Here is a 24516-nt window from a genome sequence, read left to right on the forward strand (position 1 = left end):
CAGCGTAAACACTGTTGCTGAGGCAAGCTACTTCCTGAAGAGACGGCAAGACGCGGTAGTGTATGATCCGCGCTGTGATTGGCCAACGTATATACAACGTATACGGAAAGATGCAGATGACGTAATTTTGATGAACACTTTCCTCTGTTCATTTACAGGAACAGGATGAAGTTAGCTTGAAGTTAGCTATTGGCTACCAAGCATTTTAGAAGCCCTATTTTCGGCGATTTAGCCATGATTAAACCTTGCACACCTCATGGATATGCATGGAACAGAGAAAATGAGCTCTAAAGATCCTGGATTGCATTGGAGTGGATGGTAAATATCGGCGGCGCGACGCTCTCGCGGGCCGTGTAAACAGAATATAGTGGGGCTCAATTTTTTTTTTTTTTTACAAAAAAATAATAAAAATGTAAAAGCCGAACTAGTTCGGGATAGGCACTCAGGACGTTAATACGGCCCAAATTATCCAGAACTAGTTCGGGATAGGCACTGTATGAGTTAATAGTTAGGACAAATTTAAGATTAGTTCTATTGGAAAAGTTACAGAGTATAGCTTTAAAGGAGTCATCCAGACCAAAACACATATAGGGTTAAATCTGTCTTTTATCATACCCCTTTATACCTGCTTTATTCAATTTTTTTCATAGCTGCCCCTGTTGCTAGATTTCGGCTGCCCGTGTTGCTAGATTTCGCAGGCCCTCTCATAACTAACAGAGTAGATAGACTTTATACTAGTGCGGTTATTTCTTCAGCTTCAAAGTTAGTATTTTTTTATTGGATTGTGTTTACACAACGTCCTGAGACCAACCAAACCGCTGTTTTGACCTCACAGGCACCCTTACTTGTCAAACCGACCCCTCCCTCCCCTCCCTTTCTAGCCTCTCCTCTCCCTGCTCTGGTGCAGAGCAGAAGCCGTGAATGGTAATTAGGGGAGGGGTTGATTCTATGATGTAATAAGTATGGGTGTTTTTGGAACGGCACGTCTGACCCAGCAGGTGGCATCCTCCAGTTAAAAACCCAACTAAAAAGAGAATGCATAATTGCTCATAACAACCACACCAGGGGGTCTAATGAAGTACTGTCAACCTCCTAGACACATGAAAACCAGAAAAAGTACAAAACTATGGCACCACCTCTTTAATGGACCATAAAGTATTCAATCATGTGTGTGTGTGTGTGTGTGTGTGTGTGTGTGTGTATGTGTGTGCGTGCGTGCGTGCGTACGTGCGTGCCTTACCACAGTGATTCTCAAAGTGGGTTCCAGGGACTCTGTGGGTGCCTTTAGGGGGGTCAAAATTGACCCTTACAAGTCTGTAACTCTGACAGTGTACAAATGGAACCAAATGGACCCTAACAGGTCCATTTGGTTCCATTTGTACACTGTCAGAGTTAAAGGGCAACTCCTCCCTAAAACACTTCTAGGCTCATTTTCCTACTTATATTGATCCAAAAAGACTGTCCATGGGGTTTATTAGGCAGAAACGCCCCTGTTGTCCAGTTTCTCCAACAGAACCCAGCAGCTGTCATAGCATAGAGTGGAGCCTATAAGCCTATCGCTTTTACACTATTTATTGTGGTCAAAAGTGATTTTATTTTTCATGAATGTGGTGCTAGTTGTCATTACAAACACATCCATGCCTTGGTTGTCCAACACAAGCCACCACAATCTCATAAATAATGTTTTGGGGTGAGCATTAGGCACAAGTGCCAATCAAAGTGACTGTACTGGCCAATCACAGGGCATATTTTCCTGGACTTGGCAAAACACATAAGAGAACTAGAAGCAGTGCTCTTCCGAGCACAGGTCTCCACCAGGCCGTGCGTCCTGGTGGTGCTACTGTATAATAGGCCAATGTAAAAAGGGTGGCATATACGTTCTTCACCTTAGATCTTTCATGGCAATCGGACACTGCATACATATGATTTGAAGCATTGTGTTCCAAAAATGTGTTTTGCTAAAGTCTACCTGCTGGTGGCGCTATAACAGGCCAATGTGAAAAAGGTAGCATTTGTTCCTTGACCTAGTGGGAATATGTGTGGCAAATTTCACGGTAATCGCAAGCTGCGTTGATGATTTGAGGCATTTTGATCAAAAACTGAGCAATCCTGCAAACTTTGGAAGCTAATATTAGCCAATCAGGATGGAATATGAAATATCAGACGGATCGGACGTGATCACCTGACTATAGAGATACTGTGTACTGATTTGCGTGATTTTTGGATAAAATCTCAAGGAGTAATATCCAAAAATGTGTTTTACATAAGTCGGCCCAAAGGTGGCGCTATCAAAGGCTGATGTGAAAAATGCAGGGCAAAGGTTTATCCTTAGCCTCTAGGGAGTGCGCTTACAAAGTTTGAAACTGATCGGTGGACTTATAGGTAAAACCACAAATCGGCCTGTTATAGCGCCACCATGAGGCTGATTTAAAAAATAATAAGTGGTATTTCTTCCTCGGCCTAGTGGGAACGTGTGTGTACGATTTCATGATAATTGCACTTTGCGTTTGTGATTTGAGGCATTTTGTTCAAAACGGCTCAATCCTACAAACTTTGGAAGTCAATCTTAGCCAATCAGGATGGAATATGCTAAATCGGACAGATCCGTGTTGATCACATGACTGTCGAGATACTGCCTACCGATTTGTAGGATTTTTGGACAAAATCTGTAAGAGTAGTGCACAGAAATGTGTTTTGCGAACATCGGCCACTAGGTGGCGCTAGAAAAGGCCCATTTGAAAAATTTAGGGCAGAGGTTCTAGTTTGGGATCCAGGGAATGTGTGTGCTCACTTTGGCAGCGACCGGACCAACGGCGACTGAGATTAGGTGCTCACAAACTGCGAGGACGCACGGACGGACGGACGGACGGACGCACGGACGCACGCACGGACGGACGGACGGACGGAGGGGAAAACATACTCTCCCCCTTGCCTTCGGCTGGTGGAGACAATAACATCTGTTTAGCAGAGTGTAAGGGCTTGTGTGGGACAACGATGACATGGATGTGTTTGTAATGACAACTAGCACCACGTTCATGAAAAATAAAAACACTTTTGATCACAACAAATAGTATAAAAGCGATAGGCTTATAGGCTCCACTCTATGCTATGAGAGCTGCTGGGTTCTGCTGGGGAAACTGGACAACAGGAGCATTTCTGCCTAACAGACCCCATGGACAGTCTTTTTGGATCAGTAGGAAAATTAGCCTAGAAGTGTTTTAGGGAGGAGTTGTCCTTTTTAGGCCTAGAATTATTGAATGCTTTAACCAGTGAAAAATAGCAGATATACAAGCTCACAGCGCGGCACCGAGTGCCGCGCTGCGAGCTTGTAGATCTGTGTTTTAGGGAGGAGTTGTCCTTTTTAGGCCTAGAATTATTGAATGCTTTAACCAGTGAAAAATAGCAGATATACAAGCTCACAGCGTGGCACCGAGTGCCGCGCTGCGAGCTTGTAGATCTGCTATTTTTTGAAAAAGTCGTGAAAATGAGTGAAAATCTTAGAATATATGTATTTTCAAAGTGAACGTTTGTAACTCAAATTTTGCTTCTGGGTGGTCCCTGGAACTAGATATTTTGAAATGGGGGTCCGTGGCCAAATAAATATCATTTTGGGGGTCCTTCACATGAAAAGGTTTGAGCACCACTGACATAGTAGTCTCTCAAGAACAGACTAACTGAGCTCCAGTTAAGTGAAAAGGACCTTTTCTTTGACGATGGCGAGCCAGATTGCTGACACAGAAACATCGTTTTTTCAAAAGAACCTTAGAAGGATTCAAAAGACACTTATAGAATCGGGTAAAAATTTAATTTTTCAGGATTTTTCAAAAATGGCAGATCTACAAGCTCGCAGCGCGGCACTCGGTGCCGCGCTGTGAGCTTGTATATCTGCTATTTTTTAAATATTTTAAGCATAAAATATTGCGTCATAATGTGTTCAGGCCTAAATGGGTTAAGGCGGGACCTTGAAAATTAAAAGGTTTGAGGAACACTGCCTTACCATGTTCATGACGGTGAGCAGGAACCTCTGTGCGGCGTCGGCCCCGTGGTACTGCACCATGTCGGCGTCCGCCACCACCACCGTCTCCACCGTGTACACTCCGTTCAGACGGATGGCGTTCCGCTTCCCCCGGCCCTCCTCGCCCCCTCTCCACCTTCTCTCCTTCTTCTTCCCTACCGCAAACAGACAGACGGCGAGGGAGGCAAACCAACAGACAGGCCGACGTTAGATTAGATAAGATAAACTAACATCATGGGCTTTATAAATTGGTCAAACAATATTAGACAAGACACTGCGCTTTCTCCCTCTCTCTCACACACACACGCACACTCACACACGTAACACGCAGAGATGGGCAGTGTTTGAAATACATGTATTTGAAATTCCATTCCATCTTCAACCGCTTATCCGGAATCGGGTCGCGGGGGTATCAGTTCCAACTGAGACCTCCAGATTTCCTTATCCCGAGCAACTTCCTCCACTCCCTCAGGGAGTATACCGTGGCGTTCCCAAGCCAGTTTGGAGATATAGTCCCTCCATCTGGTCTTTGGTCTGCCACGGGGTCTCCTCCCAGTGGGACGCGCATCGAGGACCTTCCTAGGAAGGCGCTCGGGGGGGCATCCGTATTTGAAATACGTATTTGAAATACATTTTTTGTATTTTGAAATACGTATTTGAAATACTTTTTTTGCATTTAGAAATACGTATTTGAAATACTTTTTTTGTATTCTGAAATACTTTTTTGTATTTTGAAATACAAAAAAAAAGTGTTTCAAATACCTATTTCAAAATACAAAAAGGTCTTTCAAATACTGTTAAGATAATTGTTTAACATGGTATAGATATCATTTTCAGTGTTAAATGTCAATGCCATCCTGTGTTTGAACAAATAACTAACGCCTGTGACGAGCTGTCGCCACTGCAGGTCATAACGCCCAGGACACAGGATAACAAAATGCATTTGTCCTTCTTACTACTGGGCCCAACACACAAAAACATCTGATATCCATTGTTATGCTTAATTGTCCAATCAGAATGTAACTAATGTATTCTGTAACTCCATATATCGGTGAAGTTATGTTTTGTATAGGCAGAGAACCAACGATGGGTGTACTGTACTTGCTACAATTTGAACTCTGAACTATATTTTCAATACAACTAACAAAAAATGGAATTACGCTGGTGTGGACTCATTTCTTGTGTGCGAGTACTTTATTATGGTCGGGGAAAACTGTTTATCCATATGGAATATAATAATATTTCCATCAAATACGTATTTCAAAATTCAAATACCGGTACATGTATTTCAAATACTGCCCATCTCTGATAACAACACACACACATCTGTTGGAGGAGTGGGAGTTAGTTGTTCATTGGTCAGTTAAAGCAGAGCCCTTTCCACACCAGGGAGGCTCAGGGCAGAAGCTGTGCTGCAAATCCATAATAAATGTGAAGCGGAGCAGCAAAGAGCTACGCGGCGGTAAACAGAGCCCCAGGTCTGCTAGCTGGCCTCCGTCAGCAGATCAGTCCAGATAAGGCCTGGAGCAGCTGATGAAGATGTGTTTACTCTACAAGTCTCACTCCGTCTCCCCCGGCTTGGCTCAAGTTCATCGTTGTTACATCACAGGCACACAGACTGGCGGGCGGGCAGACCGTGGCTCTTTTTCTACGACCAATAAACCCCTGTTCTCTCCGAAAAGAGTGCAAAACCAAAAACTAGAGAGAAAGAGCCTTAAAAACCCATTTAGGCCTAGAATTATTGAATGCTTTGACCGGTGAAAAATAGCAGATATACAAGCTCACGCTTGTAGATCTGCTATTTTTGAAAAAAGTAGTGAAAATGGCTGCAAATATTTGAATATTATGTGTTTTTAAAGCGAACGTTTGTAACTCAAATTTTGCTTCTGGGGGGGTCCCTGGAACTAAATATTTTGAGATGGGGGTCCGCGGCCGAATACATATCATTTTGGGGGTCTTTCACATGAAAATTGTTGAGAACCACTGACATAGCAGTCTCTCAAGGACAGACTAACTGAGCTCCAGTTAAGCGGAAAAAGACCTTTTCTTTGACGATGGCTGGCCAGATTGCTGACATAGAAACATAGGTTTTTCAAAAAACCTTAGAAGGATTCAAAAGACACTTATAGAATCGGGTCAAAATTCTAATTTTCAAGTTTTTTCAAAAAATAGCAGATCTACAAGCTCGCAGCGCGGCACTCGGTGCCGCGCTGTGAGCTTGTAGATCTGCTGTTTTTCAATAGTTAAAGCATGAAATAATGACACAAAATAATGTGTACCCGTTCGGGTCTTAACGGGTTAAGTAACCATTCTTAACGAACTCATTTGACTCCGACTACAACAAGCGTTGTGGGAATATGGCAGCTGCTGCCTTTAGTGGTTTTAGCTGTTGCAGGCTCCCACAGAACACTTAATGTCGTTCATTTGAAACGAGACCGCAGATTGCATAAGAATGGGGGAGAGCGCAACAATGCCAAGGAGCCATGACAACAATTAGCGGACCGCAAACGGGAAGTTGTTGTATATCTTCTGTTGTCATCAGAAATGGTTGGTTAAGCTGAGGTCTGCAGTGCATTTTGAAGAAAAAAAAACAAGTCTGAAGTCTGACGATCCCATTATATAACAATATATGACAATGATAGTCTTGGCTGAAATGACAGATGGAGTTTGGGGAAAGAATGATCCTTTATTATGACTCAGCAAATCAATAATGTAGGATAGGATAGCACCCAAGATCGATAGGGTCACCTGTTAACAATCCTGTATAATTTGCAAAAAACGCCTATACACAGCGTACCCAAAGTAAATTGATTGTAGTTTTAAAACCATTTGGAGTAAATAATCACTCTGTGTGCAACTGACATTGAGTAATGCAAGTTTTAACTTACTGGAATAGCAGGTTTTTAATCCTCGCCTAAATATTTTCAGTAAATAGATGCCTGCATAACACTGTTATTATCATATAGGAGCTGAAAAACACAATGTGGACACATTTTGAAGCCTTGCCTAGCCCAATTTCAAAGGACATGATAAAACTACAGAATATGAATATTTTACACATGTTTTACTAAGTGTATGTTTATGCGTTTTCATTTGGAGACATTTGCATATATCATATAAAAAGGTCAAAAAAGGGCTAATAGACTGGATTTTTTTTATTTTATTATTTTATTATTTTAATTTATTTATTATTATTATTATTTAATTTATTTATTTTACTGACAGCCCTAATACTCTTGGTCTGACATTCGGCGCCGCTGCTGCGTATTTACGCACGGCCAGTAGTGCTGTTACGCAGGGTTTTTTGGGTATTGTAGTTCACTTCAGCCAAAATAAAGTAGACACATTTTGTGGAGAATTTCATTGGCTATAAGAAGTGCCAGTCATCAGAACAACCTGCTGCCATTGGCTGAATATATGAGCCAGGAAACGGAGTCATGGACCTCCTCTGAGAACATACTATTGGTTGCTATTGGGCGACTGGGAGACGACTGAGACAGGACTAGAAGCTCCAATTGGGTGAAATGAAGTGTCAATCATTGTGTGGAGCTTGGAGGCTATTTTAATAGTATTCAGTTGTAAAACTGAAAACCTGAACTGGAGTTAGAAGCAAAAACACGTGAAAGATTGTCATACTCTGACATCACGCTTGTATCCATGACTATAGTTGTACAGAGGTTTCTTGGCAGAAAATGTGGTTTGGACTTTGTACAAACAATGGATTTTATCATGTTTACCCTTCCTCTACACAAGAACATCATTGTTGTGGAAATATATGATGTTGTTGGAGTACAATCCAACTCTAAACGTGAGTAGCAGCAGATTTATGAATATTTGTTTGTTTGTTTATGTCGGACTTCTGCGTTGTTAGCGGCGTGAGTTTCGGCGCTATAATCAAATGGTTTGCGGATTCGGAATCACAAGAATCTTAGCTTTAAAATGGTATACAGCTTGGCAATGCAAGTAACACAGAGGCTTGTCTAAACGTGATTGTTTGTCAACAAACGGCCGGCGGGCCCGCCGGCGGGCCCACACCTGTTAAGAGGTAACTCCGTAAGTAAGTGATAGCTGGTCAAAATAGTGGTTTTGAATAGGTGGGGTTGGCGATAGGGCCTTTCTGTGTGAAGTTTGCATGTTCTCCCCGTGTCTCCTAGGGTAGATATACCCTCACAAAAACATGCAGTAATCCTGGTCTCTATAATGCCTCGATCCCCCTGGCCAGCGGGGGCGCCTGATGGAGGGGAAAGGAACTGGTTGGAATAACGTGTTCCTTCCACGTGCTACATCCAAACCGGAGGAATCCCCCCTGTCAGGTGAAAAGAAGCAACTTGGACTCCTCATGCATAGAAGGAAGCATGAGGTCAGTCCGTTGTCTCCCCAGGCGCGGCAGAGGGAGAGCAGAGCCCAGGATTACATAGGCAATTGGCACTGGGTGAAAATGGGTTGTAAAATCGTGGGATAAAAATTATAAAAGGAAAAATAGTGGTTTTGATGTTTTGGGAAACACTGTCCTAGTTAAAAAAATATCTCCACTTATTATTATTATTTTTTTTACGTATCCAATTGGGCCTTTCTTTATCATTCTCAACCGACATATGCCTTTAACGTTGACATCATCATTATTACCATTGACGCTAAGTTGGCTTGTTAAGAATGTTAAGAGGTCTTAACATTCCATGGTGTACTTAGTTAGCCGGGGTTCCAACATCAATCTGGGACTGCTTTACTTGAATAGGTCTTAGAAGACCCCGCTGGAGTAAGCCAAGTCGAGAGGGCCTGTATTGTTGGGTCCATCTGGTGTCTGTTTAGCTTGTTTGTTGGAGTGCACAAATGTGACCGATAGATGTTTTGTTCCCAGCGGAACCGCTGATCACCCATGTGACAATGCAGCTCAACAAAAGAGAGCTGCCTATTTACACTGCCTTATAGACTCGCCCATAAAGACACTCTGACTCCAGCTCTAGAGCCAAAGGCCCCCCTCCGCTTATTGGAAGCCAAAAGGCAAGAATAATCCATGCATTGTTGCGCATGTACGATGATGTATGTCTGTGTCTCTTTTTCTGATTTCTCCCATGTGGTGGAATTCAGATTAATCAATAATCATGAGAAAATGAGGAGACAAGACAATTATATTAGGTGGTGGTGGTGGTCAAGTTTATGTAACATGATATCATGGACAGAAGTACAGTTTAACACTCTGGGCAGTGGTAAAGTAGTTCTGCCAAGAAGAATGGTCAGACACTAGAGTTATACTGTGTGGCTTCAAGGCCTCTGGAACGAGCTGTACCATAACAAGATAGGCTTTACCAAAACAATAGTTACTGAGGCCTACTGAAGGCCTCTCTACTCCTAACTATCAGGTATTAGTATCATCATAAAGACCTAGATATTAAAGTTGTACTATGTAACTTTTTTTATAAAACAAATCTTAAAATTCTCCTAACTATTAAATCACAAAAGTTTTAGAAGATCCGCGCCGTGAATTTCAGCCTGTAAAGCCTTCTCTGTATGTAAACTGAGATCCTTGCCGTGGACCGGATCTCGCGCCAAAATTGCGTCATCACACTACCGGCCAATCACAGCGAGGGTTATACAACTGCCGGCCAATCACAGCGCATCTTGAAGTGGGGTCGCTATGGCAGCCATATTTGTTGTCGCCCGTTTGTACCATCCCTTCTCTAGGTAATTTCGTCTACCAGGCAGGGTGAAGGAGTCCGTATCTCTGGAATTACTGAACGCACAGGAACAAGGGACCCCTTAAAAGATAGATCTCAGCGAGGTGGAGGCAGACGTGGGGGTCTGAAGGTACGAAAAACGTCCGAAAGACGCGGACGCGACCGCGGTTTGCTATAGGGCTAATGACCACTAGTTGGGCATCTTACACAGTATGGCTTTAATACAATCAATGAACACATGATCTACTCTATAACGTCACACATAATCAATCATGATAAACTCTAATCTACGACATCCCACCATACGGTTGAGAGGGAGACCAGGCAACGGGATGGAAAACGAACACACAATAGCATGCACTGGATGGGGGGAAAAAAAGAAGAAGAAAGAAAAAGGAATGCCCGGAGGTGACAGCTTTGAGAAAAAGATAACTCAGGTCTTGTTGTCACATAAACACTGCATGGTAGTGCATACCGTGCACCACCCAGGCAGAACAGGGAGATCTCCCACAGGGTAGACATGTAAGAGAGCTCCTTTCTACTTTTTTTTTAAATAGTTAAAATAGCTGATCTACAAGCTCACGACGTGTCAATGTAGATCGGCTATTTAAAGTATTTAAAGACAGTCTAAATAGTAAAAAAAAAAGGCCTGTATGCTGTCCTGATGGTGGTGGTGGTGGTTGTGTGGGTAGTGGGGGGTTATAGATCTTCAAATGATGGACTAAAGACGCTACACATGACTGGCTGGATGCAGTTTGGCTTTAGATTTAATTTTCAATTGGAGAATAATGTACAATGAATGACTCACTTGTGATCAGTGGTGCAATAGTGATTAAATGTTTGGGGGGGTCGCTTATCTAGAGACATCCCGGGAAGGTTGCTCAACACCTACTATACATGTCTAATGATATGCATAAAGGCTCATTTCTTTGTTAAAACATCCTGTTGCGACACTAAAGTGTTGGCGAGGTGTGAACTTGGGGGTTTTGGGACCAACGCATGTCCGTTTGCGTGAGAGGCGAGACCCCTGCTTAGAAAAGATATGGGACCGTGGGGGCACGCGACCCAAGACTATTACAACACTGCTTGCGATAGCAAGACATGAGCAGTAAACACGAGAAACCCTTTGTTGAGTCTTCGATTCGTTTACAACCGGGGGTTGTTTGAGTTTGAGTTTCTCTAAATGCAGAGTTCAGTCTGTTGCAACGGAGCCCACGTTCTCTGTAGGGACCTGCCAGCTGTTGGTACGTGACACATTTTGGGCCATGACCCCCTAAGCTTATGCTTCAAAATGGTGGGGGCGCATGGACGGCTGCCGCCGTCGTCATTTGACAAAGTTATGTTTGCCCTTGCCAGGGACGTGCTGGGCCCCTGATTCAGCCTGGGAAAAAGAGTTGGACAGGCCCTCATTGCGCGCTATAGAGAGATCTCTCTCTATAGCGCTGCTGCTACTCAAAGATTTGTGACAAAGTGACAAGCCAGTGGGCCAATTACATGAGTTATATTTCGACGTTGTCGGGTGGAAACCTTGTATGTCCAAAACCGTTTGTTTTGTATTTATCATTTAAAAAAATATTTAAACTAGTGAAAACAGACGATCTACAAGCACACAACGCCTCGCACCGCCAGGCGTTGTGTGCTTGTAGATCTGCTGTTTTCACTACTTTTGTGCGACGGCCTTGTATGATGAAGCAGGGCTTTGCTTTGCGAAAAAAAATTACACATTTGAAACTTGGAGATACAAGGTTTCTGCCCGACAGTGACGATTTACTTTGTTGGCCGCCCAGCCCCCAAAATGGAACGAAGGCCGACATTTTATTTAAATTTTTTTCCCAATGGCCGGCCTGGACCGGCCGGGAATGAACCGGCCGTTCGGGAGTTGTCCCGCTTTTCCCAATGGCCAGCACGTCCCTGCTTCAAAATGGTGGGGGCGCATGGACGGCTGCCGCCGTCGTCGTTTGACAAAGTTATGTTTTGCACTTGCACAGTAAGTTTACAAGATACGAACGAAGACAGAACATTGGGCGCGATTCATCAAGCACTTTACGGCCAAATTACACCCATACTTCCCGGTATTTAGGTTAGGGTTCAGATTCAGCAATGTTTTTTTTGTCTGGGATTTTGAAGGGATTTTGAAGGTAAAACAGAAATATAAGCCAGATTTAGTCACTTTATCTACGACCAGATTGATGAATCAGGCCCAATTGAAACTATACGATATTATGCAATATAGAGGCTCATATGGCTACATAAATAAATATGAATTATTGCAGGAATTATTATTGAATTGTGTGCACAGCAGGGTATTCCACATTCCACATTGCAATTGCTGAGGAGTTATTGCACATATTGGTCTGTGTGTCTGGCCTGGTGACAAATACCACACAATGCCACTTCAATGTGCGGGAAAGGGGGGAATGCAGACTGTTACAATTCAGAGAGTGCATTCATTCCCTGGAATGGCAACACCGTACCAAAAAGCCTTGAATATAATTCGACCGGGTAAACAAACTTCCCCAATACAAAACAAGATGCTGTCAGTGTCAAACGGGGGGTTATTCCAGTCTGAATGATGCTACGGCCTGGAACCAGTGCAGCCTCCGGCCCACAGTGAAAGCAGCTGCTCAGGGTGCTCCACCACGGCTGGTCTCCAACCACGAAGGAAGCAGCTGCCTGCACTCTTGATGTTTCTTTAACCTCCTTCGGGCTTCTCCTGCTGACTAGGTGATGGTCTCAGATTCCCATTCATAAAGCAGGAATTTCATTATCGAAGGCAAGGAACGACGGGCCACCGGAGTAAGAATAATAACACACACGCACAAAAAAAACTGTCTCACAGTTCATTGGTTATAGGAGCGGCAAGTGAAGGAGTGATTGTGTGCTACTTCTTTCCACAAATGATACTCTTTGTGCAAGAAAGTAATATAAATCCTAGCGCTGCACTGCACAAGCCCACCACAGGCCAGACCTCATACTCCCCTCACACACATTTTCTCTTTCTCCGTCTCCCTCTCTCTCTCTCTCTCTCTCTCGTCTCTCTGAGGGGTTTTTTTTTATGCCAGAATTGAGAAATTCCTTGGAATAACAAAAATGCAGAAATGCCTAGCCCTCCATAGCGGGTGTCTGTAAAGGGATTGAGCATTGAGAGAGGGATTTGGAAGGGTGTTCCAGCATTTTTCGGATTCTCTCCCAGTGTGGAGCAGACCACAGGCCTGGCTGCTATCGCACACACTAGGCCTCTCTGCTCTCTGACTGCACAAGTGGTATCTGGCCCTCATGAATAGGCCTGGGAGGTAAGGACACAATCAAACGTCACAATATCTTTGACCGAATACATCGATGTCAATGTTGTGACAATAATATCAACATTTCCTTTTGCATTTTTTCCAAAATTAGCTGATCCATGAGCTTGATCTATGAGCCGATCTATGCGCTTGTAGACCTGCAGTTTTTCGCTGATTAATATCTAGTCTCATACCATAATATCGATGTAATATATATCGTCGTTGTCGGGTGAAAACCTTGTATATGTCCAAAACCGTTCGTTTTGCATTTATCATTTTAAAAATGATTTAAACTAGTGAAAACAGCCGATCTACAAGCACACAACGCCTCGCGGTGCGAGGCGTTGTGTGCTTGTAGATCGGCTGTTTTCACTACTTTTGTGCGACGGCCTTGTATGATGAAGCAGGGCTTTACTTTGCGAAAGAACGTACACATTTGAAACTTGGAGGTGCAAGGTTTCCACCCCGACAATGACGATATATAACTACTTCTCTCCTTCTTCATACTTCCTCTCTCACCTTCATCCCCATTCTTTGGCCACTCATCGAACACATTAATGGTCTGGTACTCATCACGTATAGTCTCCATGTGCCATAACGTGTCCAAGCTACATCCTCTCAAACCCCATGTCTTCCTCTCAACCCCCTCTCCTTTCCTCTTCTCCTTCATCACTGCCTCTGCTAGCCACCAGGGACGTGCTGGCCATTGGGAAAAGCGGGACAACTCCCGATTGGACGGTTCAAACTTCATTCCCAGCCTGGACCGGCCATTGGAAAAAAATAAAAATAAAATGTCGGCCGTTGTTCCATTTTGGGGGCTGGGCGGCCAACAAAGTAAATCATCACTGTCGGGCAGAAACCTCCAAGTTTCAAATTGGTAAATTTTTTCGCAAAGCAAAGCCCTGCTTCATCATACAAGGCCGTCGCACAAAAGTAGTGAAAACAGCAGATCTACAAGCACACAACGCCTCGCGGTGCGAGGCGTTGTGTGCTTGTAGATCGGCTGTTTTCACTAGTTTAAATAGTTTTTTAAAATGATAAATACAAAACAAATGGTTTTGGACATACAAGGTTTCCACCCGACAACGACAAAATATAACTCATGTAATTGGCCCACTGGCTTGTCACTTGTCATGATCTGAAATGGCAAATCTTTGACTAGCAGCAGCGCTATAGAGAGAGATCTCTCTCTATAGCGCGCAATGAGGGCCTCTCCAACTCTTTTTCCCGGGCTGAATCAGGGGCCCAGCACGTCCCTGCTAGCCACCCTGCTCTGGCGTGCGTGTGCGTCCTCTGGGACGTATGTGAACTCCACCAGTGGGGAGAGAGAGTAGTAAACAGGAAGTAGGAGTTGTAGCCAACAGTAATAAATGTGTACAAAGCATAAACCACGTTTAGGATCTGATCTTAGATCGGTTCATCCAACCAGAGACTTAAATGTCAACGGGTTCGGTGCCGATGGCCTAGCCCCTATAAGGCTCTAATGCAGGGGTCTTCAACAGGGGGTCCTCAGAGTTACTACAGGGGGTCCTCCAAATCTTTGTAGATCGGCTATTTTTGGCAAAGAGGTTTGGTGTAGAGGGGATAAAGAGCAGACCAAGTACGGAGTGAAAGGCCAAGTTTATTAAGTATTGACGGTTCAAGTGGTTAAATATCTGAAAACACAAATTGACATGAATCCAAAAATACACTGATGATTGTGCTGTACGATGAAACTATATGGAATCTATGGAAAGGTTGTGGGGGTGTCCCCTGCTTCATCTCTCTCTCAACTAAGGGGTCCTTGGCCTGAAAACGTTGAAGACCCCTGCTCTAATGCGTGTCACACAGGTTCAATTCCCGAGCCCATGACGACCTTTCCTGCATGTCATCCCCTGTCTCTCTCTCTCCCTTCTTCCTGTCACTCTCCACTATGGGCCTATACTCCACTTTTAGAGACAAATATATTTCGGTTCGGCTCGGTCTAAACCACAACATGATGTCATTCAGAGCACAGATATAAAGAGCTGGATGCCTCGTTCGCCTCTGCAGTTAATTGGAGCGATGTGCAAAAGTTCATGTCCGGACTTCCTGGAAAAACGAAGGGAACGCTGTCAGTCAAAGTGACTACTGGCCAATCACAGCACGACTTTTCCGGGACCACAATTCAATTCAGGCTTTTGCAAATCCCGCCCCATTCTGCCCTGTTACTATGGTGGGACATTAACCCTGGGCAGATTGTTTTTATAGTGGCAGTGAATGGGATTTTTTTTTTTCATAGCCTCATTATTGCAATTTAAAGTACCAAAGGAAAAACATCTAGGTGATATTAATAAAAAGGGAAGACAAAGGTACAGTAGTTACATTGCAAAACAGGGGGTTTCCCCGAAAATATATGTTTTAATTTGTTTAATCCCAGTGGGACAGAATCACTATTGCAGATTCTTTTATAGTGGAAGTGGATGGGATTTTTTTTTCCTTCATAGCCTCATTACAGCTATATAAAGTACCAAAAAAACACATCTACGTGATATTAATAAAAAGGGAAGAAAAAGGTACAGTAATTACATAGCAAAACAGTAATTTTCCCCCGAAAATATATGTTTTAATTAGTTTAATCCTCTGGATCAGAGAGAGAATAGAAATAGAAAAAGAAAGCGCATTGCATCTTGGGTAGGAAGAGGAGAACTATAATCTGTTCTCCTCACATAATAGGCTGGCTTTTCGTAATTCTGCCCATTTAAAATATATGTACCCAATCGTAACTCTTAGTTACATTGATAAGGTCCATGTGAACTAGTTTGTTGAAGCTTGTTCATTATATTGAGCGAAATCGCGGCCGTAAATCGCGGCCGTACCAGACGCATGCCGTGTCGCGCAGTGCAGACTGTTCTTGAAAGCCTGAAGCAACATTCTCCACTGCACAAACTCCACCCCCGATAGCAAAAAGTGAATGGTTTTTTCTGGTTGGCCAGTCAGGGAGTCTCAGGAACCAATCAGAAGGCTGACAAACGGTGAATTCAACAGAGCCAGTTCCGAAGTAGGCTCAGCTGTTCTCACAGGCTGCGTACGTAAAGACCCGCCCCCACCTGCCTCTGATTGGCCTGTCAACTTCCCTATGTGTGACGCACGCGGAAGCAATGAAGACGGAAGTGATGAAGATTCCCTTAGTTGCTAAATGCATACGCCCCCTAGCCGAAGGAGGCGTCTACCTTTGCACCTGATACATGTGTTATCATATCCTTGGGATGGGACTGTTATCAATATTGTCATACCTTAGCCAAGGCTCAGTAGTCAAGACTACCAACTACCAGGAGCTGGGTAGTCCCAATATCAGCCTTAATATCAGCCTTGGTCCTGTCATTGCAATGCGCATGCGCCAACACACAAGGGGAAAAAAAAGTCACGCTGGGATTCGAGACTACAGGGTTGGGAATTCTAGCCATGCGTTCTTACTGAGGACGCTACGGAGATGGATGCGCCGCTCCGATATTTTTTTTAGTAGGCCTATTAGCCATAGTTTTACTGAGGTTAAGGTTAGGGTTAGGGTTAGGGTTAGGCAAAGTATTTTTCACCGCCGCGTCGCGTTCCGTTACCGAGTCATGTGTAAAACCAAGCAAAAAAAAAAGAGTCCGCCAGCTGCCTGGTTAGCTCAGTCGGTAGCGTCGGGGACTGGTAATCCGACGGCCCGGGTTCGATTCTCACTGAGGGAGCGACCAGTACATTGTTCCTGTGAACGTGCGTTGGCGCATGCGCATTGCAATGACAAGTCTATGGGCGATAACTGATCTACCAGCTCCTGGTAGTTGGTAGTCCGACTACTGAGCCTTGTCCAAGGCATGACAGGGTCGATAACAGACCCATCCCAAGGGAGGATAACACGGAAGTCGGCTGACCTTTCTATGTCTATGATTCAGAGGTTCGGGGTGGTGGGTACCGCCATTGATTCGGCTGTTCGGAACCGAAATATGTTGTGTATGTGTGTGTGTGAAATAAATTCGGTTCCAAAAGTGGAGTATGCATCGGCCCTACTACTATCCAAATAAAGGCAGAAAAGCCCCCCCCACAAAAAAAGAAGGAAAAAAGAAAAAGGTCAATGGGTTCAAACAATCACAATTGAGCTCTATATGTAAACTCTCTATGTAATCATGAACAACGCCCCCCCCCCCCCCCCCCCCCCCCCCAGTGAGTCTGCAGCGCCAGCAACGATCCGCTCCATGCCCCTATGTTAACATTTACACGTTCTTTCAAAACTGAAAACAAATGTATGAGTGAAAAAGCGTTGCGTCAGCAAGTAAAACAAACAAACAGTGCTCAGTCACTTCCAAGATAAGGCTGCTCTCCCTTTCCCCATGACTCTTATGCAATATGACACACTTTTACCCTGCCAGGCTGCACTGCAGGCTGCGGCGGGCTGTTACACAAAGAATGCTTGGGAGTCAGTGTGTGTCTGTGTGTGCTCCTTGCAGCATGTGCGCGCGTGCGTGCGTGTGTGTGTTGATCATTCTTCAGGACGTGGACGCCAGGTTTTAATGGATATAAAGTCTGCCTCAGTTTGTATCTATCTCCTGAGACCATGTGGTAGGGGGGAGGGGAGGGGGGGCGAGGGCGAGTCGGCGCGCCCCTTTCTACTGAAGCTTTGGAGTTGGCCCGCCCCGGTAGAGGAGAGGAGAGGAGAGGAGAGGAGAGGAGAGGAGAGGAGAGGAGAGGAGAGGAGAGGAGAGGAGAGGAAGAGAACTGGCAGGCCCTTTTAAAACCCGGGACCCAGGCGCATGCGAGGCAGACGTGAGTGCAGAGGAAAGAATTTCCAAATCTGGCACCTCGCTCCATCCCTCTCTCTCGCCTCAAGACACCAGGTGCACACATACACTGTACTCACACACATGCTCTCTCTCTCTCTCTCTCTCTCTCTCTCTCTCTCACTTACAGTACAGTACACGCACAGCGCACGCATGATTCCACAGACACATCCTTTCAACCTCAGTCTCTACATCAGGGGTCTCAAACTGGCGGCCCGGGGGCCATTTGCGGCCCGCGAGACGATATTTTGTGGCCCCCACCTTAATATGAAAGTTTAATGTTAGTGCGGCCCAGGGACATGCTGGGCCCCTGATTCAGCCCGGGAAAAAGAGTTGGAGAGGCCCTCATTACACGCTATAGAGAGAGATTTCTCTCTATAGCACTGCTGCTGCTACTCAAAGATTTGCCATTTCAGATCATGACAAGTGACAAGCCAGTGGGCCAATTACATGAGTTATATTTCGTCGTTGTCGGGTGGAAACCTTGTATGTCTGTTTTGTATTTATCATTTTAAAAATGATTTAAACTAGTGAAAACAGCCGATCTACAAGCACACAATGCCTCGCGGTGCGAGGCATTGTGTGCTTGTGACCGCGAGGCATTGTGTGCTTGTAGATCTGCTGTTTTCTCTACTTTTCACTACTTTTCACTTCACTACGTTTGCGGCCCAGCCTCAGCCAGACTCTGCCTCCAGCGGCCCCATGGTAAATCGAGTTTGAGACCCGTGCTCTACATGATATCTCCCTCTCCCTCTTTCACTCTTTCACAGTACAAACACATGCGCGCGCACGCACGCACACAGCACCTGGGTCGTTCTTAAACGTCCCAGACTGGAGGTATAGTATAAGCCTCACCACCCTTCCATTTACTTCCGTCTTCCGACAGCAGAGAGATATAACTAAAGGTTTAACTTTTCTTATCTTATACCGCGACCCCCAAAATAGTCATATTTTAACTGGGAACCCCCCCCACCCTGACGAGCAAGAGTTGAGGCATTACATTTTGTATAACACGGTTCTATTGTGAAAATAGCAGATCTACATGCTCACAACGCCTCGCGTTGCGAGGCGTTGTGAGCATGTAGATCGGCTATTTTCACAATTTCTTCCTCTAATATTTGACAATTTGGACCATGTTTAATTTGTCATTTTAGAGGTATTAAAAAGTCCTCAATATACATATACACCCTCTACATACATAAACCTTATGTTTGGTTTGAGTGAGAAAACAATGTTGCACGTTAAGTTAATCATCTGGGGACCCCCCAAAATAATTTGGGGACCACCACTGCCTTACAGCATGCATGCACTGCACACAACTCCAATGTGGAACTTCTTATCTCTCTCTCTCTCTCTCTCTCACTCTCTCTCTCTCTCTCTCTCCTACAAAAACTCACGAGGTTTCTTCTTCTTTTTTTTCTGCGTTCATAAGAGGAGGTTTCAATTACGGCATGTGTCCCAGATATGAACATATGGAAAGAATTTATTTATACAGGTTGTCAAAAGTGCTGGTGGTCTTTCCTTGGGAGGAGGTGTTATGTAACTTTTGGGGGTGCAGCGCCGGTTCTCAAGGTCAGGCCGTTCTGGTTAATGACAGTGCACAGGGGAAGCGTTGTGGGGGAAACTCGGCGAGTGCTTTTAATTGTCTCGCGCGCACACGCGCACGCACACACACACACACACACACACGACATGATAACCACAGACAGAGCTGCGGGACACCGTCGCTCCCATCTTGCATGTTGTGTATCACAGCTAAAGCTATATGAAATACCGTTCGTTTTCCATTCCAGAGAACGGGTAGGCGTAGTAGTAGAGAGGGCTATAGGGATGGGACCATATATGAAAATGTCGTAACACGATTATTGTGGCCAAAGAAATCGCGATTTACGATATTATCGCGATAATCAAAATCCATTATCCTGGGGCGGAACATTTGCCCCAAAAAATAGCAGATCTACGTTGTGACGCGTTGTGAGCTTGTAGATCGGCAATTTTTTTGGCAAAGACATTTGATAGAGAGGTGAAAAAAATACTGTATCAACTACGTATATTACCAGTAAGACTCCCTAATCGGGAGATAAGCGACCGTTGGTCGCTTATCTCCACAAATAGGCCAAAAGTTTGTTTTACCAATTATCAAGACATACGGGCAGTTGACAGTTTGCCATGGTTACTCATTGAAGTTGAATCTCCATATATGGAGATAACCTACGCATCACACTAAGTCTGACCTCACCAGCCCATATTTGGGCATGAGCAACTTATGTCTCCATATATGGAGATATGATGACATCACACAGCCCTCAGCCGATGATGTGGCGTGATGTCATACAATACACAAACGAGCCCTACAGTATAAAGGGGCAATTCTTGCCAGGAAAGAAGCATTTCTTCGACTCAGACCTTATCGCCAGGGTTGGCTTATAGCAGCTGTCGGTAGATAATGCCGGTCTTATATAAGGGTCATTTGTGTACGGTATGATTTGCCATGGTTACTCATTGAAGTTGAATCTCCATATATGGAGATAACCTACGCATCACACTGTCTGACCTCACCAGCCCATATTTGGGCATGAGCAACTTATGTCTCCATATATGGAGATATGATGACATCACACAGTCCTCAGCCGATGATGTGGCGTGATGTCATACAATACACAAACGAGCCCAGATATGAGCAGGGCAAAGGTGTGACGTGTGACGTGTGACGTGACGGACGTGACGGACGGCCGGTGGAGGTTTTGATACTAAACTGCGACCTTACGGTCGCAATAAGTACCATTTACCAATTATAGAGGGTTTAAATGGTATCCCGGATATGCAGCTCGGCAAATGAAAAGTGAATTGATCCCAGTGCATGACGGAGGACGATATCACGATAAATGAAATCTCCACGATACGATTATTGTGAGTGTTTTTTATCACGATAAACGATAATAGCGCGTATCATCCCATTCCTATAGAGAGGGCATTTCATCTTTTCCATGAAAAGCTGCCCAACTGGTCATTAGCGTTTCGACTAGATGTTGTGTTCAGGTAAGGCGTTTACAAATTACACACACATTAAAAAAAAATTAAGAAACCTAAAAATGCTGCAAGATTCTTAGAGTTACAGAGCACTGCTTTCTTCTGCACGAGGGGAGGAACCCTCTGCTGTGCGCAGGGGGAAGAAAAGTGGAGGAGAAAAAAAAGCGAATTCCTCTCCCCTAGAACAAAAATCTATAATCTTGGCAATGGGACGCAGAGGGTTTGGAAAATATGCACATTATTAATGTAAAAGCGCAGAGAGAGACGTTCGCTCTGTGTTTGATAGCGTTAGCAGCGAGAGAGGGCTCAGCAGGTTTCAACAAGAAGTTTACAGACAGAGGGGGGGGATGCACATTAAATAAGGAAACAGCTGCATACCACGCAGCCATTCTTACAAGGCACACCGATGTTGAATGAACATCAAAGGATGGGAGATACCCAGTAAATGCAGCTCTGGAACCTATGATTTATTAGTGCTGCTTCTCGGGGATGTTCAACCACTCCACAAAACTGGGAGGAGGAGGCTGGGGAAACCGGAGACAACAGTAGTTTGTTCTTCTTTCGGGGTCGCTCCTCCTATACAGCGAAAACGCGTAAAAGCCTGACTTCGAAAATGTATTTGGAGGATTTCGTCGGGCAGTAGCACGAGAAACATCATCGCCACCCCATGTGCTGTATAGCTTTCCTTATTCCCGTCCTATTTTCTGGCCAGGGGTCTTCAACAGGGGGTCCTCGGAGTTACTACAGGGGGGTCCTTCAAATCTTTGTGTGATCGAAACTTTTTTTCTCCTTTTTTATATTAACCACTTGAACCCTGACGTCCACATTATGAGAACTTTAGCCAAAAATAGCATATCTACAAGCTCACAACGCCTCGCTCTGCGAGGCGTTGTGAGCTTGTAGATCAGCTATTTTCGGCGAAGAGGTTTGGTGTAGAGGGGACAAAAGTACAGAGTGAAAGGTCAAGTTTATTAAGTATTGACGGTTCAAGTGGTTACATATCCGATAACACAAATTGACATGAATCCAAAATACACTGATGATTGTGCTGTCAAACGATGAAACCATATGGAATCTGGGGGTCCCGGCTTCATCCCTCTCTCAGCTATGCATGGAGCCCTTGGCCTGAAAACGTTGAAGACCCCCCTAATCCAAGCTCTCACTCACCTTGTACGGTGCCGCAGTGCTGGTGCTGATCACCGGCAGATCTAGGGTCAGTGGCGCGCGGAGCGGTGGGGGGGGCGCTCTTGGCCGAGCGTCGCACGAGTCTGTGCTTGTGTCCGGAGAAGGTCGGCCGGGACGGGTCGTGCCCGCCGACCGGCTGGATGAACAGGCTGTCCTTCCCAGTGTGGACGAGGCCAGTCTGGACAAACAGACAAGACACGCAAAGACATAGGTATAAACAGTCACGCAACTCCTTCACCCACCATGGAGGCCTGATTATGGATCCCACTGGGAAAGATGGATGGAAACGGCATAGAGCGCTCGTTTTCACAGTTATTGTCCACGACATTGCAAGCGGCGCGAAGGCCAGCGGACCTTGGTCCTGCTCTTCGCGCCCGAGCGCCGCAGGCGCCGTGCGAGTTACGAAGCCGTGGTGAATGCAATCGTTATATATTTATGCCCAGGCCGCAAGGCCTGGGCAAGCGCACGATAAACGCAATGATAATTGGGTTTTGGTGCACCTCGCGCGGTCCAAGTGACTACAACGGAGCGCTCCCTAAGTCCGGTTCAGCCAATCACAAGCTTCAAAAATGAGTCCGGGGCGTGGTTATCCATCTTTCCCAGTGGGATCCATAATCACGCACCATGGAGCGCTATGCACACAATCTAATATTGTAACTGTGCTGATGTTTCTCGTTCACATTGGCACATTTCATTCAGGTTTTTTCATCTCACTCGCGTCACTTTGTCTGCTGACCTCACTCAGCAACGAAATAAAAATAAAACAAACTAAAATAAAAAAATTAAACAATTCACAGGAGGCAAGCAGTGATCACCCCATGATGTGCACTGCAATGTAGTTTCAAATGCACTACATTGCAGATGCTTTTTGAGAGTAAAAAGCAAAAAAAGAAGAAGAAGACACGTGTGACATGCATGATCTAGACAGGTTGCCCCAGGAAATGTGCCAATCTCAACCCAAAACAACGGCACTCACTGTACACGTGAGCACGCATGACCTCAGGGCAATAGCAAAGGAGTTGGGAGATAAAGCGTGAATCTACGTGTTTGGGTGTGTGTGCGTGCGTGCGTGCGTGCGTGCGTGCGTGCGTGCGTGCGCGTGTGAGAGAGTGAGGACGAGAGGGGAGAGAAATGTAAGATATAAAGGTCTCTTTCAACCCTTGACACATTGCAGACAGACACATGAATCATGGAGACTGTAACGTTTGGTGAGGATACGGCATCTGCTGGGGCTGTGGAAATCAGTTCACATGACATTAACAAGCATTCAAATAAGGGCCCATATCGACCGCTGTCGGGTGAAGACCTTGCATGTCCCAAACTGTCCAAAACTGTGCAACTGTTACTTTTCAGAAGATTTACGCAAAGAAAAAATGGATCCACCATAGTTATTAATTAGTCACACGCTCTAATAATAATGTATAATATAACGTCGCTGTCGGGCAGAAACCTTGTATCTCCAAGTTTCAAATGTGTATGTTTTTTTCATAAAGTAAAGCCCTGCTTCATCATACAAGACTGTCGCACAAGACTAGTGAAAACAGCCGATCTACATGCACACAACGCCTCGCACCGGCGTTGTGTGCTTGTAGATCGGCTGTTTTCACTAGTTTAAATCGTTTTTAAAACGCTAAATACAAAATGAACGGTTTTGGAGATACGAGGTTTCCACCCGACAACGACGATAATAAAGCTCTTATTAATACTTTATTGTAACAAGAAATCTTATATATATTATATAATAAAATGTCGTCAGCCAATCATCAAGGACGATGATACATGAAAGAAGATAAACACTAACAGACAGACTAAACCATTTTCACTCTCACTTGAAGCTTTTCAAATGAAAGTAAGAAGCTTACAAAACATACAAAGTTAAAATATGGAGATACAGTACAAGGTTTCTGTCCAGATGCAACAATGTAGTGTTGTCATGGCAACCGCCCTGTGTTTCATTCACAGTGACCTGAGGTTATGAATACATCAGCTCTGAAGGCTCGCGCTCATTTAAACAGTCATGTATATGCAAAGGCTCTCAGGGAAATCAAGCCAGTGCAGGCTATGTCCTGACAGGAGAGTCATGGACAAATGGATAGAGGCAGATTTTATTGAATGAGGGGTAGCTCAGTCGGTAGAGCTCTCGCCTTTGTACCACAAGGTCATGGGTTCGATTCCGGGAATCGTCAACTCAGCGTATGAGTAGCACGGCTTGGCAATCTGTGCAGCAAGTACTGGGAGCTGATGGTAGGTGTGGCGCTCCACCTCAGCAGTCCATCTCCCAGGGGTCTAGCGCATTGTAACGGGGACAGACTCCCACGTGTTACCGGCTGATACCGACAATAAGCCACTCCCGACCTACTTGATAGTAATAATGCAGTTCGTTACACCGTTTGATGCACACATTAAGGCCTTCCATTTCAACTCGTCTTTCAGGAATTCCGAAATTAAATAAGTAAGTAAATAAATGAACGGCAGATATTCTCATTTATGTATTTATGTATACAATGTGTTACCATTAAAAAAATCAAACCTCGGTTCGAAGTGAAGCG

At 44.7% G+C, this 24516-nt stretch overlaps 1 protein-coding gene across 1 annotated transcript in view; it reads right to left on the minus strand.

The window, feature by feature from the left end:
- The window catches only part of adamts17 (ADAM metallopeptidase with thrombospondin type 1 motif, 17), a gene marked incomplete at its 3' end in the record, with an annotated part of 224751 nt that overhangs the window by 194535 nt on the left and 5700 nt on the right, over nucleotides 1-24516 (minus strand). Inside the window, exons 3-4 of the mRNA XM_080730035.1 lie at nucleotides 21950-22145; nucleotides 3998-4170 (exon numbers count right to left, since the gene is read on the minus strand). Coding sequence (XP_080586161.1) covers nucleotides 3998-4170; nucleotides 21950-22145 — 369 coding nt within the window. The remainder of the gene's footprint in view (nucleotides 1-3997; nucleotides 4171-21949; nucleotides 22146-24516) is intronic.

This window comes from Nannobrachium achirus (assembly GCF_963921795.1).
Source record: "Nannobrachium achirus genome assembly, chromosome: 7".
In the NCBI taxonomy this organism is placed as follows: domain Eukaryota; kingdom Metazoa; phylum Chordata; class Actinopteri; order Myctophiformes; family Myctophidae; genus Nannobrachium; species Nannobrachium achirus.